The sequence below is a fragment of the Gadus macrocephalus genome, chromosome 11, assembly GCF_031168955.1.
Source record: "Gadus macrocephalus chromosome 11, ASM3116895v1".
NCBI lineage: Eukaryota > Metazoa > Chordata > Actinopteri > Gadiformes > Gadidae > Gadus > Gadus macrocephalus.
The window spans coordinates 14,556,355-14,571,354 of record NC_082392.1 but is presented as its reverse complement, the minus strand read 5'-3'; the positions used below and the strand labels follow the sequence as shown (position 1 = coordinate 14,571,354).

The 15,000-nt window shown below is 44.6% G+C and overlaps 2 protein-coding genes across 3 annotated transcripts in view; one reads left to right on the top strand and one right to left on the bottom strand.

Moving 5' to 3' along the window:
* LOC132468233 (NIPA-like protein 2) overlaps nucleotides 1–7,911 on the bottom strand; it is a 19,960-nt gene extending 12,049 nt beyond the window's left edge. For both annotated transcript variants that reach the window (XM_060065956.1, XM_060065955.1), the window contains exons 1-2: nucleotides 7,640–7,911; nucleotides 2,301–2,369 (exon numbers count right to left, since the gene is read on the bottom strand). In XM_060065956.1, the coding sequence (XP_059921939.1) occupies nucleotides 2,301–2,369; nucleotides 7,640–7,741 (171 nt within the window). In that variant the 5' untranslated portion in view covers nucleotides 7,742–7,911. The remainder of the gene's footprint in view (nucleotides 1–2,300; nucleotides 2,370–7,639) is intronic.
* A 5,285-nt stretch (nucleotides 7,912–13,196) lies between these two features.
* The window catches only part of LOC132468231 (potassium voltage-gated channel subfamily S member 2-like), a 2,972-nt gene continuing 1,168 nt past the window's right edge, over nucleotides 13,197–15,000 (top strand). Inside the window, exons 1-2 of the mRNA XM_060065954.1 lie at nucleotides 13,197–13,751; nucleotides 14,252–15,000. The exon at nucleotides 14,252–15,000 is cut by the window's right edge and continues 1,168 nt beyond it. Of these exons, the coding sequence (XP_059921937.1) occupies nucleotides 14,254–15,000 (747 nt within the window). The 5' untranslated portion in view covers nucleotides 13,197–13,751; nucleotides 14,252–14,253. The remainder of the gene's footprint in view (nucleotides 13,752–14,251) is intronic.

Sequence of the window (15,000 nt, the reverse complement as noted above, 5' to 3'; positions counted from 1 at the left end):
AGGAGGGAGAGAAGTGAAGAGGAGGGGAGAGGAGAGAAGAGAGGAGAGAAGAGGAGAGAAAATAGAAAATAGAGAAGAGGAGGCAGATAAAAGAGGAGAGGAGAGAAGAGAGAAGAGAGGAGAGGAGAGAAGAGAGAGTGGAGGAGGGAGAGAACAGAAGGTGATGGAGAGAGGAGAAGATAGAATAAGAGAAGAGAAGAGAGAGAATAGCAGAGAAGTGAGAGAGGAGAAGAGAGGTGAAGAGAGGAGAAGAGAGGAGAGGAGGGGAGACGAGAGGCGAAATGAGAGGAAAGGGTGGAGGGAGGGAGTAGAGAGGAGAAGAGAGAGGGGAAGGATGAAGGGAGCGAGCTTTGCTCAGTGTCAGGCAATTAGCCAGGTTGAGCACAGCCACAAAGAAAGAAAAGGTTGTTGGTTCAGTGGAGGTAGTTCTTGTGACTACTGTGGTATTAACTCTACATGTTTAATTTAGTTCCATTTTAATATGCCGACCAGCCAGTCAGTGATCATTTAGGGGTATGCAATTAGGTGATCCTGTCTTTTTAGATAAGTGGGAGCCATTTGGAACAGCTACCAGATGATTTTAACTTCCATAAATGCATATGACATGATGCATTATTACGAGGGGTTAAATATAGGTAACCCTATAGCATATGTATTTTAATTTTGTTAATCTTAACTTCCTGCCTGTCACTTTCCCATGAGGTGGTATTTGCCCTGGATGTGTTATGCAAGGTATGGGAAACGTATTAGTCATATAGAGCTGTCGCTAATGGTAACTTCCACTCATAAATTCAATAGAAAATTCTGTCCACTGTTGACAGTTTTGTGCGTTGGTAGCAAACTAGTTCATTTGATGTATCTACAAACAGGTTGGAGGCGCCCCTTTGTTGATGCTAATTAACAAGTTTCATGCAGATTGGTGAAATAATCTAAAAGAGGTTTGAGTTTGAAAGTGTAATCTGCCCTAGAAAACCATGGATTTGAAACTATGCCAGATTTAGTTCCAATATATTACAGGGGCATATTTAATGGCAACTTAATTATGATCATATTTAATCCAGTGGCTTTATTTGGGTTATATCACTTATTTATCTAGCTTGTATGGTACTTGTATATAAGATAGCAGTATCCAATCACAAACTATGACTTCCGTAACAGCCCCGTCCTCCAATGGTCATTGTAGCTGATGGCCCACATCTGCTAGGTGTCTTGACACCAAACACTCAGACACAAAAAACATCTCTGAGCCATTGAGGGGGAAGGCACTGATTTCCTTTCCATGCTATTATTTATTTATAACACTCAAATAATGTTGTGTGCAATTGTGTAAATAGTGCAATAGCACATGCAATAAAGAGTATTTATTTGGTCTTTAAATTAGCTTGAGCAATGATGATTATTGTTTTTTTGTTTTTTATTTTATTTTATTTCCTTTTAAAATGCATGCATGCTTTAATGTCTGGAAATAAGGAGCAAGCCACTAAATAGGAGTTTGGCTGTTTTGTTAGTGTGCATTGTTCATGAGGACACTTGGCCTGACTCCATTTATGCAATCAGATATCCCATTCCACATTGGAAAGGGGTTCTAAAGACTAGTGTATCCCTCCTCTGTGGTGGGGCCAGTCATGTCTCTTCACACGAAGCACAGGGCAGCCTATCACCATATCACATCAAATCAGAGAATTTATGTATGGAGTGAACAATGGTGTTCCACACAATATTTATATAGCCCTTTGTCAAAGCCTGAAAGAACCCTACTGTGTTCTGAGGTCAAGTGGGAAATGTTTTAGAGATGCAACATGTGTTTCCTGTTGTGTTATGTAATTGTTCGTGTCTACGTGTTCCTGTAGAGGCAGGTAAAATAGTGGGATACAAGCAAGTTTTTTTCATGCTATTGTGTTTCATATTGGACCTAATCCCCAGTGTAATCGATATTATTTAGATATTTTAAGTGACACTTTGTTGATTAAACACATGGCTACAGTTGGGATTTAAGTCTGTAGAGTTTGCGTTCATATAGAGACAGACATTCCGTCGATCAGCTCAACATTAGATTAATAACTACTAAAACATCTGGGAAAACGATCAAATGAATCCAAGGAAAATATGTGGTCTATATCATATGAATATAATAAATTAATAATGCAATTTTAAGGCAAACTGAAAATATGGCCAAAACAAGCAATGGTATGAGAGTGTGTATACACACTGTGTACACACTCTCACAGCTCCCCTTGTATTAGTGGTGTTTCTGTTGTGCTATGACTGCTGTGGAGCTGACAACGCTTACTGTTTCCTACCTGAATGTTGAGTGAGACGCTGATGAGCACGTTCCCACATATGGAGATGATGATTCCCACGATATAAGTCTTTGGGAAAACGGGAAACAAACAAGGAAAACCCATTAGACTAGGCACTGTACGTATAGTCACAAAACCTCACATTGCTGCCCCAAAACATTTGGTCGGTCAGAGCCATGTACTTATTGTTCAAGTGTGTTTGTGGGATCTCTATCTTCCTAGTGATTTCAGCCATTGACACATTGTAAATATCCTGTTTGTTTGTCTTCCGATCATCCTCAAACTGAAACGCATTGCAATTTTTATTTATTCAGAAAGCTAATACAATGGAGCAGAATAGTACATTTCTCTCTTCATCTAACATATTCTCTTACGCTTGTAAACACATCTATCTTCCATCTAGTTCCATGATGATTTACGACACATGGAGCAGAATTTGGATGCAGCCAAATGCAGCATCAAAACACAATAGTCTGACCAAACAAGTTAGGAAAGAAAATATAGATAAGATGGCTTGAGAGGTAGCACAACCATTGTCTCCCCTCCTCAGGATGGCTTGCTGGTATAAAGAAAGGGGTCTCTTATAATAAACATTGCACATCATTTTGCAGGGGAGTCTCTCAGTGTCGGCTCATAATTGCTGCACGATGCAACAATAAACTGTATCTTTCCAAGTAAAAAATAAATAAATTGAATCTTTTTTAAGCATTTCAAGGTAATTCTACACTGTACATCCTGCTCAATTTGGGTCAAATTATTGCTCAGTGCCACTATTGAGTTGCAGGAGGTAAACATGGTGATGGATGCATGCAGCGGTTGGAGTGCGTTTGTGAGAGGAAGAAGGGCTGAGAGATGTGGGGCGAGAGTGTATCATAAATAATTAAAGCTAGAGGAAGAAACCTTCATAGACAGAGACGATACCCCCTCGTGTTTGGTCCCACTAGAGCTTTTAGAAAACTGTTGGCAGGAATCGAGAAAGAGATAGAGGGATGAATACAAAAAAGAATATGAGAGGATTCAGACTAGGTGTTTATGTCCTTATTAAGGAGGGCCGAGAGATAAAGATGAGAGAACATACAAACAACAAAAGAAAAAATACAAAGGGAAAAATATTAGAGCAAAAATAAATATTTGTCACTTATATATTCCGACCTGTGTCTTACTGAAAACCAACATGACAATACCGGAGCCACAGGCAATAATCAATGTAAACTTGAACAATTAATCGTTTTAGTGTAACGCTCTTAAGAATACACACATGGAAGACGTATTTCTTGCCAGTGCATTTTCCGCAGAATAATTATTCATGCATTCAGTGAGGGCAATTAAAGTCAAGAGCTGGCTTACACTTCAATTACATGTCCTTCCAATTAAAATACGCTTATCATCTGATCAGAGATGCCTGATAGTATATGAGCAACCCCCGGCCTATATTAGACCTACATGGAAATAATAGCCGACTCCTTCACTAATTCCTTTCCACACCTGTGCAAGGGAATGCATTTCATCTGCTTTGAATGAGAGCTAGATTTACTCGCAGTGTAAACCCATTCATAATGCATCCTTCACACAAATACATTTTTAAATCCCAGTTTGAAGACTAGGGTGCTATGATTTTATACAATATTTAACTATTAAAATGTACAGTTATGAATTTTTAAGCGAAAAAAAAGCCCTCTTATTCTTAAATCCCCTGAGCTGTCACTCGACATAAACCCAAAATAAACATGCAATATGAATGATACCAAACCAAAGACATCTGTTGTGTGTGTGTTTGTGCATGCGTGGCTTGCGCATGCACATTTTTATCCAATGATGGATGTGCTGCTGATAACACATTTTCCCAGTATTTTTATTACAGTAGCACTGTGGCCGCTTCAAGTTGACCTTTTTTGGTGTGTGTGTGTTTAGGCGGGGGGCGTGAGTGAGTGAGTGAGTGAGTGAGAGAGAGTGACACTCTCATAGAGTGGGAGATCTCTATGAGTCACTGCTCTTGCGGGCCCGCCATCTCTCTGCTCATAGATGCTGTGTCATCCGTTAGACCAGTGGTTCTTCATTCAATGAGCTGTGATCGATATGCTGGCTGAGCTCCATGTGGTACAGTGGGCTAGATGCTGCTGATGCTAATGCTACTGCTGCTGCTACTGCTGCTGCTGCTGCTGCTGCTACTGCTGCTGCTGCTGCTGCTACTGCTGCTGATGCTGCTGCTACTGCTGCTGCTGCTGCTGCTGCTACTGCTGCTGCTGCTGCTGCTACTGCTGCTGCTGCTGCTGCTGCTGCTGCTGCTAATGCTGCTGCTGCTGCTAATGCTAATGCTAATGCTGCTGCTGCTGCTGCTAATGCTGCTGCTGCCGCTAATGCTGCTGCTAATGCTGCTAATGCTGCTAATGCTGCTAATGCTGCTAATGCTGCTGCTAATGCTGCTGCTAATGCTGCTGACACAGGGCCTCTATGAGGAGTGTGTGTGTGTGTGTGTGTGTGTGTGTGTGTGTGTGTGTGTGTGTGTGTGTGTGTGTGTGTGTGTGTGTGTGTGTGTGTGTGTGTGTGTGTGTGTGTGTTAGTGTGTGTGTGTGTGTGTGTGTGTGTTTGTGTAAGCAAGTACGTTTAAACCCAGGTCATACTTGAACTGCTGTGGAGCAGTTCGCCAATCCCTGCTCCCAGTGGAGCAGGGATTGGCGAAAGAGAACGAGTAGGAGAGCGGGCGAGAGAGACTTATCCGGTGGCAGGAAGAGCAAACAAGTCGCCCAGGCCAAAGGCGTGACCACTGCCCACTGCCTACTTGCCAAATATCAGCCACGTTACCAGGCAGGCCGGACGCCTACAGAATGCCCGCCCTTAGAAAACAACCATGTGACTGTATGGTGACTATATTGTTGTATTGTGTAATTATTACATAATAAGAATGGGTCTTTAAGTGTCTACGGAAATTATTTGGATCAATGAGTGGGCCCTTCACCCACACTGTTTCAAGATAGTGAGACAGATGCTTGTAATATAGTGCTTCAATTGTATAGTCAATAATGCCTGTGGAGATGGAGACAGTCTCGTTCTGCGGCCCACTTCTGGGAAATTGTTTGATTCACTCACTTACCATTACCTCATTTTGCACTACTTGTATTTTATAAACGATCTATCGATATTTTACATTCACCATTCCTTTGTTTAACTTTCAAACTGCTTTGGCAATGTGAAGTTTTATCTTCCATGCCAATAGAGCTCTTTTGAATTTACTTGAATTGACAGGGAGAGATAGAGAGACAGAGAGAGAGGGAACAGATAGAGACAGAGACAGAGAGAGAGAGAGAGAGAGAGAGAGAGAGAGAGAGAGAGAGAGAGAGAGAGAGAGAGAGAGAGCGAGAGAGAGAGAGTGACAGAGAGTGACAGAGAGAGATGGGGAGAGAGAGAGATGGGGAGAGAGTGAGAGAGATGGGGAGAGAGTGAGAGCGATAGAGAGACAGAGAAAGGCAGACTGAGAGAGACACAGAAAGACAAAGAAAGAGACGGAGAGAGAGATGGGCGGAGACAGAGCGAAGGAAAGAACACTCAAGCCATCAGCCTGGCTATACCCTCTCTGGCACAAAAGTGAAGACACCTAAATGTCCTGTCTGGGTGTCACCTCTAGGATCGAGACAGAACAGAACAGGCAGGATGAAAAGACAACATGGTGGCCTTATATCTGCTCTCCTCTTTAGGATGAGAGAGAGGGGACGGGGAGGGGAGAGAGAAAGGAGAGAGAGGAAGATAGAGAGAGATTCAGTTTCTCTGTTTATGAGCAAGGCAAAGGTGATATCTAATTCAACAGATAGAGAGGTGTGTGTGTGTGTTTATCCCAGGTCCTGACCTGGGATAAACTTACTTAAGTTTATCTGCTGAGCTACACTCCCAGTGGAGAAGGGATTTGTAAAGAGAGAGAGAGAGAGAGAGAGAGAGAGAGAGAGAGAGAGAGAGAGAGGAGAGAGAGAAGAGAGAGAGAGAGAGAGAGAGAGGAAGAGAGAGAGAGGGTCGATGGGAAGACAGAGAGAGAGAGAGAGAGAGAGAGAGAGAGAGAGAGAGAGAGAGAGAGAGAGATGAGAGAGAGAGAGAGAGGAGAAGAGAGAGAGAGAGGGGCATAGGGGAGAGAGAGAGAGAGAGAGAGAGAGAGAGAGAGAGAGAGAGAGAGAGAGAGAGAGAGAGAGAGAGAGAGAGAGGGAGAGAGAATGACAGGACAGACACTGCTCTTTGTCTCCACTGACAATGGAGATCTGTCCCCCCTTCCCGGACCCCTCAGCCCGGCCCACTGTGAGGTGCTGGGAGCTGGGCAGCAGGGATAGACAAGGAGCGCCAGGCTGTTCTGTCAGGCTGGTAATAGGAATAAAGACCAGCGAAACGGAGAGAGAGATACCCAATGGACAGAAGGTTAAGGGAAGGAAGGGAGAGATGGAGGAGGGAGGAGGGGGAGAGACAGAGAATGGTAAGAGAAAGATAGACAGACAGAGACTGAGACAGAGAGACGAACAGAGAGAGAGAGAAAGAGAGAAAGAGAGAGGGAAGAGAGTGAGAGAGAGGGCTGGATGGCCAGGGATGGTGGGAGAGGACAGAGGGGGGGTGTTCGGTGTTCAGTAGCACCAGTGAATGTCCAGCTGTTCAGAGGCGGTACAGTGGTGCCATTCATCTCCCATGAGCAATTCCTCACGCCTCTCTCCTCGAAGCCCCGCCACAGAGAGGATAAACGTGACAGAGACGGAGCACAAGAGCACACGACGATAGGAAGATGAGAATGAGAAACGTGTGCGTGAGTGGCATGCGAGTAGGACGTCACGCGCGCACTCGGCTCTCACACAGAGAGCGCCAGACGATTTTAATTTTGATGGCAAATAACGTTTTCCTGTTTGCTCTCGCTCTGACAATCACCTTCCTACGCACGCAAACACACAGACGAAGCAGGAACGGACAACACCCCCACACACACACACCTCACGCACGCACGCACACACGGACACGAACACACACGCACACTATTCTGAGCATCTTCAAACTAGATAAAACGTCGGGCTTCCAAAGTGAGGACTTTGATCTGAATATGAATAGAGAAACAAATGTTTGGACACGTGCCAACCCGATTGATCTCAGAGCTGTCAAGTGTTCTACCCGTTGCTGCGAACTCATTTACAAAAAGCTCATTAACAAAGAGCTTTCAGATTGGGGAGACACTTATGGACTCACAATGACTAGTTTTCCCTTCTCAAATAATGTTCAGTTTCAGATTTTGTTTCGATAACACAAAAGTTTACAGTGTAGTGTCGATTTAGTTAGGGGTTTAAGGGTTACTTTATTATTATTTTTGTAGTAGGCCTACTTACCCGGAGTGGATTTTCACGCATGTCGGAATGGTGAAAAGGGGATGCGTTAGGTAGCAACTCTATTCCAGAACTTGTATTCTGGAATAGAGTAGAGTTTGCCATATTTCCCTGTTGTGCAATTTATTCTGGATTCTTGAAAACCACTATTGATTTTATCTTCACATAGTTGTCCAAGTGTGTTGAAACTTGTCATCCCTTAAGACTTCCCGTAATCACTTCAATGGGAGCACGAGAAAGTACAGTTGCAGAGGAAGAAATAGGAACAGGTTGGAGGGAAGAGGGGGACGAGAGGGAACTTGGAGGGGGGCGTGGTCAGACGTTGCCAGTGGCGTGATTGACCTCTAAGCCGTCCAATAGCCTGCTTCCAAAAGTTCCCAATCATATATATATATATAATAGTAAAAAAAGTAAGAATAAATTAAGAATATATTATTAAAATATCAAATCATGCTTTAGTAAGAATATGTAGTGTGGCATAGCCTAATACATAATATAAATATGAATGGTTTCAAGTAAAGCCTACTTGTCAAGATTTTCAATTAATCATTTTAGCATTTTCGTCATTTTAATTTTAATTTCCAATAAATTTTGCCCCCTGGCGGGCAGACAAGGGAACAGCCCCAAACGAGACGGACAACGGAAGCTGTGGTCCGACTGTGCCAAAATCCTCGTCCAGATGGTGGGACAAAGGAGTTGCTCCATCAAATGCCCTGTAGGGTGGCACTCGTTTTGTTTGATGATGTGTGTCAAGCTCGTCAACAGGTGTCTCATCATGCATGTTTCCGTAAAAAAAAATACTGAACCATTTTTAGCATTATTGCTTTGGAGATCTCATCAGCATCCGAATGTAAAAAAATTAAATGTAATAATAAAGTGTGTCCTAGCATCACAATCCAACCTGACCCGATATGCGCTGCCAAGCACCCTACGGTAGGTACACAAAGCCGCGGCGGAGCTGGCTCTTCCTCAGGGCCTGCCCAGGTGGGGCTCCCCACGCCTCACCCCATTAATTAAGGATCTCTTCTATAATCTCCCCCAAACATGTGGACCTGCATGAGCACCCAACCAGCAAAGTAGCTGCGTGGGCAGCCTCGTTCATATGGATACTCTGGTACGCTTTGATGATACTAATGAGGAGGATCTTGACAGCCTCTTATTTATAACACCTTTATTTAACATGTTAATCAAAAGAGAGTAGTCATGGTAACAGCTAGGAGAATGAATATCCACAGCGGTATAGCTGTAAAGTTTACAGACAGCAGGTCTGATTGGCTCGAAAATCCAATTGAATAAAACATTTGGATTATTCTCAAATAGATCATAATTTGGTTTAAGGGTTTGAGTGAGAGGGTATGTTCATGAAATGAAGAAAACAATGGACGAAGGAAAGGAGAAAAGGGCATAATGTGAGTGAATGTGGAGAGGCACATATGAGGGGCAGTGTAGGCTACATTTCATACTTTACCTCCCACATATACAAGGGTAATGCGTTCACATCCACACGTGAAAGGCTTTTACCTCCACACTAAGACCATTACGGCAGTATGGATGGGCATTCTCAGGTATATGAGAGGACCTTGAGTAGTCTACGAGAGAATCTCTTAAGGCCATTCAATGTGTACCCGCAAGTAAACAAGCAGTAAAATATGAACCATGGCCAATGCCGCTTCCCTCTCTCTAACTCACACCCACACACACACATTTTCTGTGTTAGGTATCTCTTTTGTGTATGAGTGGCACCTGTGTGTACATCCTTGTATGGAGAGGGGTTAGCTGAAGTACGTTAGCGTGTCCTTATTTAGCGTTTCACTGAACACTCTCCTCTCTGAGAACGCTGGCCTGATGAAGGCCTGTTTGTTCTGCGGAGCTCTCAACAAACTGCTGAGCTCTCAACAAACAGGGTGAGCCCATGCAGTTCTGCTGCTTCCTTTCAAATGCAAACAGCCTCAAATCGACACAAATACACACACACACACACACACGAAAACACAAACACGTACGCACACACACTCATACACACACACACACACACACACACACACACACACACACACACACACACACACACACACACACACACACACACACACACACACAAACACAAACACACGTGAAGAAATCCATACGCAAAATGCACATACTCATACACGTGATCACAGACAACATACACGTGTGTAGATATTTATACATTTAAACTTTAAAGTAACCAATATCTTCCCGGCTCATTGAAGTGTGTGTCTGAGTTAAGGCCAGTCCTGATCCGCCCACAAGGCTACATAACTGAGATAAACAGTTATGCCTACCGTGTCACGCACAACGTTAAAATCCCTCCATGGGTGCCATGGCGCCCCATTTGCCACTGTGTTCATGTTTAATTAGGCTTACACGGATTTGGATGTCGAAATTGTAAACCAACGTACTACATTGGCATGGCGCTGTTTGCTTTGTCCAACGGAATTCCGTTGACGCTGTAATGGAATAAGAGTATGAATCACCTTCATCTCACTCTGTATATTTTAGCTCGTCATTGTCACATCTCCTGTGGGCCAATGTGTAATTGCAGAAGGCGCTGGGTATGCTCCAGGTAATGGACAGAAGTCATCAGAGTAGATTAGTACGCTAAAGCAGAAGACGCTCCCGCTGCTCCTGCACGTCCCATCCTCCAGGGTGACTCAGCCTGCCCGCTCCACCATTTTAATCACAGGCAGTTTAATGTGATTAGCTCACCGTGAAGGGTGAAGAAGGGAGACAAATGAGATGGCTTTCCATCTATTTTTTTTTTCACATCATCCTTCTGGGCATGCATGCAGACGTGTGTCTGCAGGAAGAACAAACACATGAGCAAAAAGATTCCCTTTTATGTGGATTCTACAAATAACTAGCAAGAGCTGATAGGCTTTGTGTAGACGGCGACATCCCCTGATGGTATCGAAAGGGATTTGGGATTTTTCAGGTGTGAAGACTTAATGGCGCCACCATTTTAACCAGCCCTTTCACAGCCACATTGTCTGCTGTTTATGGGCCTTCGACCTCTCGACCAAGAAATATATCTAAGCAACCATGTAGCCAAATGAGACCGTCTAACCACAGTAAGAAAGATTTGGAGTGGAGATGAGAACCAGGCCTCCCATTGTACATTGTCGTCTGTGGGGACAGAGCAGGAGAGTAAGTAGGTGTTCACAGAGAGGTTTAAAGGATGCATTAGCAGCAGAGAGGCAAGGGCAGCTACATTTAAAAACAAAATGGACACAATGAGAAGGTTTGGGTGGGAAACGACAATAGCTGGTGAGGAAGAGGATCTGTGTTTACTAGGAGATGACGGAGAACAGTGAAAGTCATCTCAATAAGAACTCCTCCCACACACTTTCACCACAGCTCTGCACCCCAGGCTTTGAAACACAGAGATGAAGAGAGGTTTTCTATCCATTTTTTAATCTTTGTAATCCTTTTATCCATTTTGCATTGTTGTTGTTTTTTAAATTCCAACCTATTGCTCATCTTTCTATTACAATATATATATATATATATATATATATATATATATATATATCGACTCTAAATTGTGCTGTAGCAGAGAGGAAATGAGGTGAGAGAACAAAATAATGTGCAAACGCAACACTTTCTCTATGTTATTGCATCATATTTTTATGGATCACAGTTTACGTTAATTCAATCAGTGGCCCCATTAGACTGCATTAAAATGTGCATAAATTGAAAAGCGTTTAATTCCCCATTCCATTCATAAATACTGCATTCCACGTTTTTTTCTTGGGCCAAACGATATGTAAAAAGGCTATATTTAGAATAAATAATATACTTTGATATATTCATCTTTTTATTTTCTCATTTTCTAAGAGCAGGGAACGTACCCCCAAACATTTAGGACCAGATTTACACTTTAGTCATAACTCTTATCCATATACTATGTGATCACTTTCCCATTTTGCAGCTCTCAGCACGTTACGTTTATGTCAGTGTTTGTATAGTTGTGGTACAAAATGAACCCTGTGGTCCAAGCCCCAACATTTCAAACCCCAAATGCACTTACTCTGCCAAACCATCAGGCTGCTTCATATTTAACATCAGCCAGGAACATTTCCAGAGGCTGAGATTGGTTTGAAACGAGATTTCATGTTTCACAGAACTGCCAGGTTTGAAACGAGACCTCATGTTTTCATTGAGAAGCATCAGTCTCCATCGGCTAGCACGGAAAGCATCAAATAAGGACTTAACTGTGGAATCTAAATCCATCACAGAATCATCCGGGAATGGATTTACGTTAACAACGGTGGGAAAGGGGGGAACCAAACAAAAAGACTGAATATGAAAAATTAATCTGTCCGCATGACATAAATCACAGCAGGCAATGATTGTCAGTCCTCCTGTGAGAAGCTGTGAATTAACCGGTGGAGATCCCAAACAATAACCGTGACGCTTCTCCACCCACAGCCAAATAAATGGAGGCGGCGTGCGTGCCTTCAAAAACAGAATACCTTGAAGGCTTGTGAGAGGGTGAAGGGTATCAAACACGACTCAAGACTCAACATTCAACAGGGCTTAAGGGGCTTGAAGATAAGGAATAAACATTGGATTAATATTGGTACAATATAATCCTTATGTTTGATGTACATCCTCCTAACCCCTTCTTCCTGTGTAGTACACACGCACACATTAGACATTTGTGCAAGAGACTCCAGTTCCATTGAAGCAGACTTGCTGGAATAATAACTCAAATCCCACCAGGTGGTGGTGGATATGGATGGAAATGAAAGGCTGCACAGGGCTTTATTAGGACTGTCTGAGCCAACAAGAGCAGGGGGGAGAGGTCCAGTTGAATCAGTTTATAATCACAATCACGCAGAGTCGTATCAGGGATGGTCTGTGTGTGAGAGAGCCATTGGAAAAAGTCCATTCTGTGGTCATCATTTAATCAGAGGGTGTGTGCGCACACGCGCACGTGAGTGTGTGCTGGTTTGCACGCTTTTGTGTGTGTGTGTGTGTGTGTGTGTGTGTGTGTGTGTGTGTGTGTGTGTGTGTGTGTGTGCGTGTGTGCGTGTGCGTGTGTGACTGTGTGCGTGTGCCTGTGTGCCTCCTGTAAATTCCTAAATCCTATATGTACAGATGATATCTGTACACAATTAGTTATGAAACAAAGAACTGACTAAATTAATAATTTATGGAATCTTTTCCCCTCACTACGTCAATATGATTACGGTATCTGAAGTATTTGTTATCTTATCTATATAAGACGCACGCAAACACACAGACGCACGCAAACACACATATTTAAGGAAATGGTTTAATGTGTTGGTACCTGGAACAAACGTTAATCAGATTAAACCTCCATCTTCCTTACCATCCCCATCCTTCTACTCCGCTCTTTCTCTCTCCCTCCCTAACTCTCTCTCTCCTTCCGTCTCTCTCTCTCTCTCTCTCTCTCTCTCTCTCTCTCTCTCTCTCTCTCTCTCTCTCTCTCTCTCTCTCTCTCTCTCGCTCTCTCGCTCTTTCTCTCTCTCTCTTCCTCTTTCGCTCTCTCTCGCTCTCTCTACTCGGCATCACGGAGATGTTGAGATCACTCCGGGGTGGTGGGTGGGGTGTTGTGGTGTCAGTGGGGGGCGTTGCACTGAGCTACGTGTTGCTGCGCAGCAACAAATAGAGAGACCACTGTGGGATGGAGAGCGAGGGCGACGGGAGGAAGGAATTCCCTCGCACAAACAAAATAAGCCGTCGATGCGTGTGTGTGTGTGTGTGTGTGTGCGTGAGTGCGCTGCTCTGTGACTGTACACTCGGATATCTGAAAAGGGGAGTTCCAGTTGATCGACTCGTGTTTTCCGTGATCGTAAACAGTTTCAAATGTGAAGTCTAGAGAAAACATTGCGCTGTCCAAGAGAAGCTTGCCTTTTTTTTCTAATGTATATCCTATATTTTGAGACAACAAAGGGAGCGGTCTTCTTCGATGTCGATTAGGCAGCAAAGAAAAGGACAGAGGATAATCTTCTCGGGCAAAACTTGGTCACAAGTTTCAAACACTAAATAACCTTGAGAATGCCAACAGGTTCAATGTCACGCCGCGTGTTTTCGTGGAGAAACGGTGTACTTGGCGCCCAGTAAAGTAAGTATCTTAGCTACATGCAGAAATATATTTATGTTGGCTATTCTATGATCATTTTATCCTAAGACAAGCAAAGTGTGATCATCATACTAAAGGAGTGATAATTGATTCCAATAAAATAATGGAAACCCGTTTAGAGCGTCCATTGCCTTGAACTTAGTTTTCTGTGTGGACGCCTGTGCGTCCAGGTGATTGCGTGTGCGTGTGTGTGCGCGTGTGCTTTTGTTTGTTTGTGTGCGCGATTGTGTCCGTGTTTATATGTGCTTGTTTGTGTGTCTATGGGTTTGTCTGTGTGTGCGTGTGCCTGTGTATTTCTGTGTGTGTGTGTGTGTGTGTGTGTGTGTGTGTGTGTGTGTGTGTGTGTGTGTGTGTGTGTGTGTGTGTGTGTGTGTGTGTTTGTGCATCCACACGGTTATCAGTGCACTAGTAGTAACAGCAGTAGCAGCAGCAGCAGTATAGCAGGCTGACCCTGTGGCCTCCCCCTCCTCCCCTCCTCCCAGACATGACTCTGGGTCAGGGCGTCGGGGGGCTTGGCGCCGGGGCCTACATCCAGGAGGACGCCGCCATACGCATCAACGTGGGCGGCTTCAAGAAGAAGCTGTGGTCCAACACGCTGTCCCGCTTCCCCGAGACCCGGCTGGCGCGCCTGCTCACCTGCCAGTCCAAGGAGTCCATCCTGGAGCTGTGCGACGACTACGACGACGCCGAGAAGGAGTTCTACTTCGACCGCAACCCGGCGCTCTTCCCCTACGTGCTCAACTTCTACAACACGGGCCGGCTGCACGTCATGGCCGAGCTGTGCATCTTCTCCTTCAGCCAGGAGATCGAGTACTGGGGCATCAACGAGTTCTTCATCGACTCGTGCTGCAGCAACGCCTACCACTGCCGCAAGATGGACCCGGAGCGGCGGGAGGACTGGGAGGACCGCTCCGAGGAGGGCAGCACCACCTCCTCCTTCGACGAGCTGCTGGAGTTCTACAACGACGCGTCCAAGTTCGACAAGCAGCCGCTGGGCAGCGCCCGCCGCCACGTCTGGCTGATGCTGGACAACCCGGGCTACTCGGTGGCGAGCCGCGTCATCAGCATCCTGTCCATCCTGGTGGTGCTGGGCTCCATCGCCACCATGTGCATGAACAGCATGAGCGAGTACAGCCTGGTGGACGCCGAGGGTCAGCTGGTGGAGGACCCCCGCTTCGAGACGGTGGAGCACGTGGGCATCGGCTGGTTCACCTTCGAGCTGGCGGCGCGC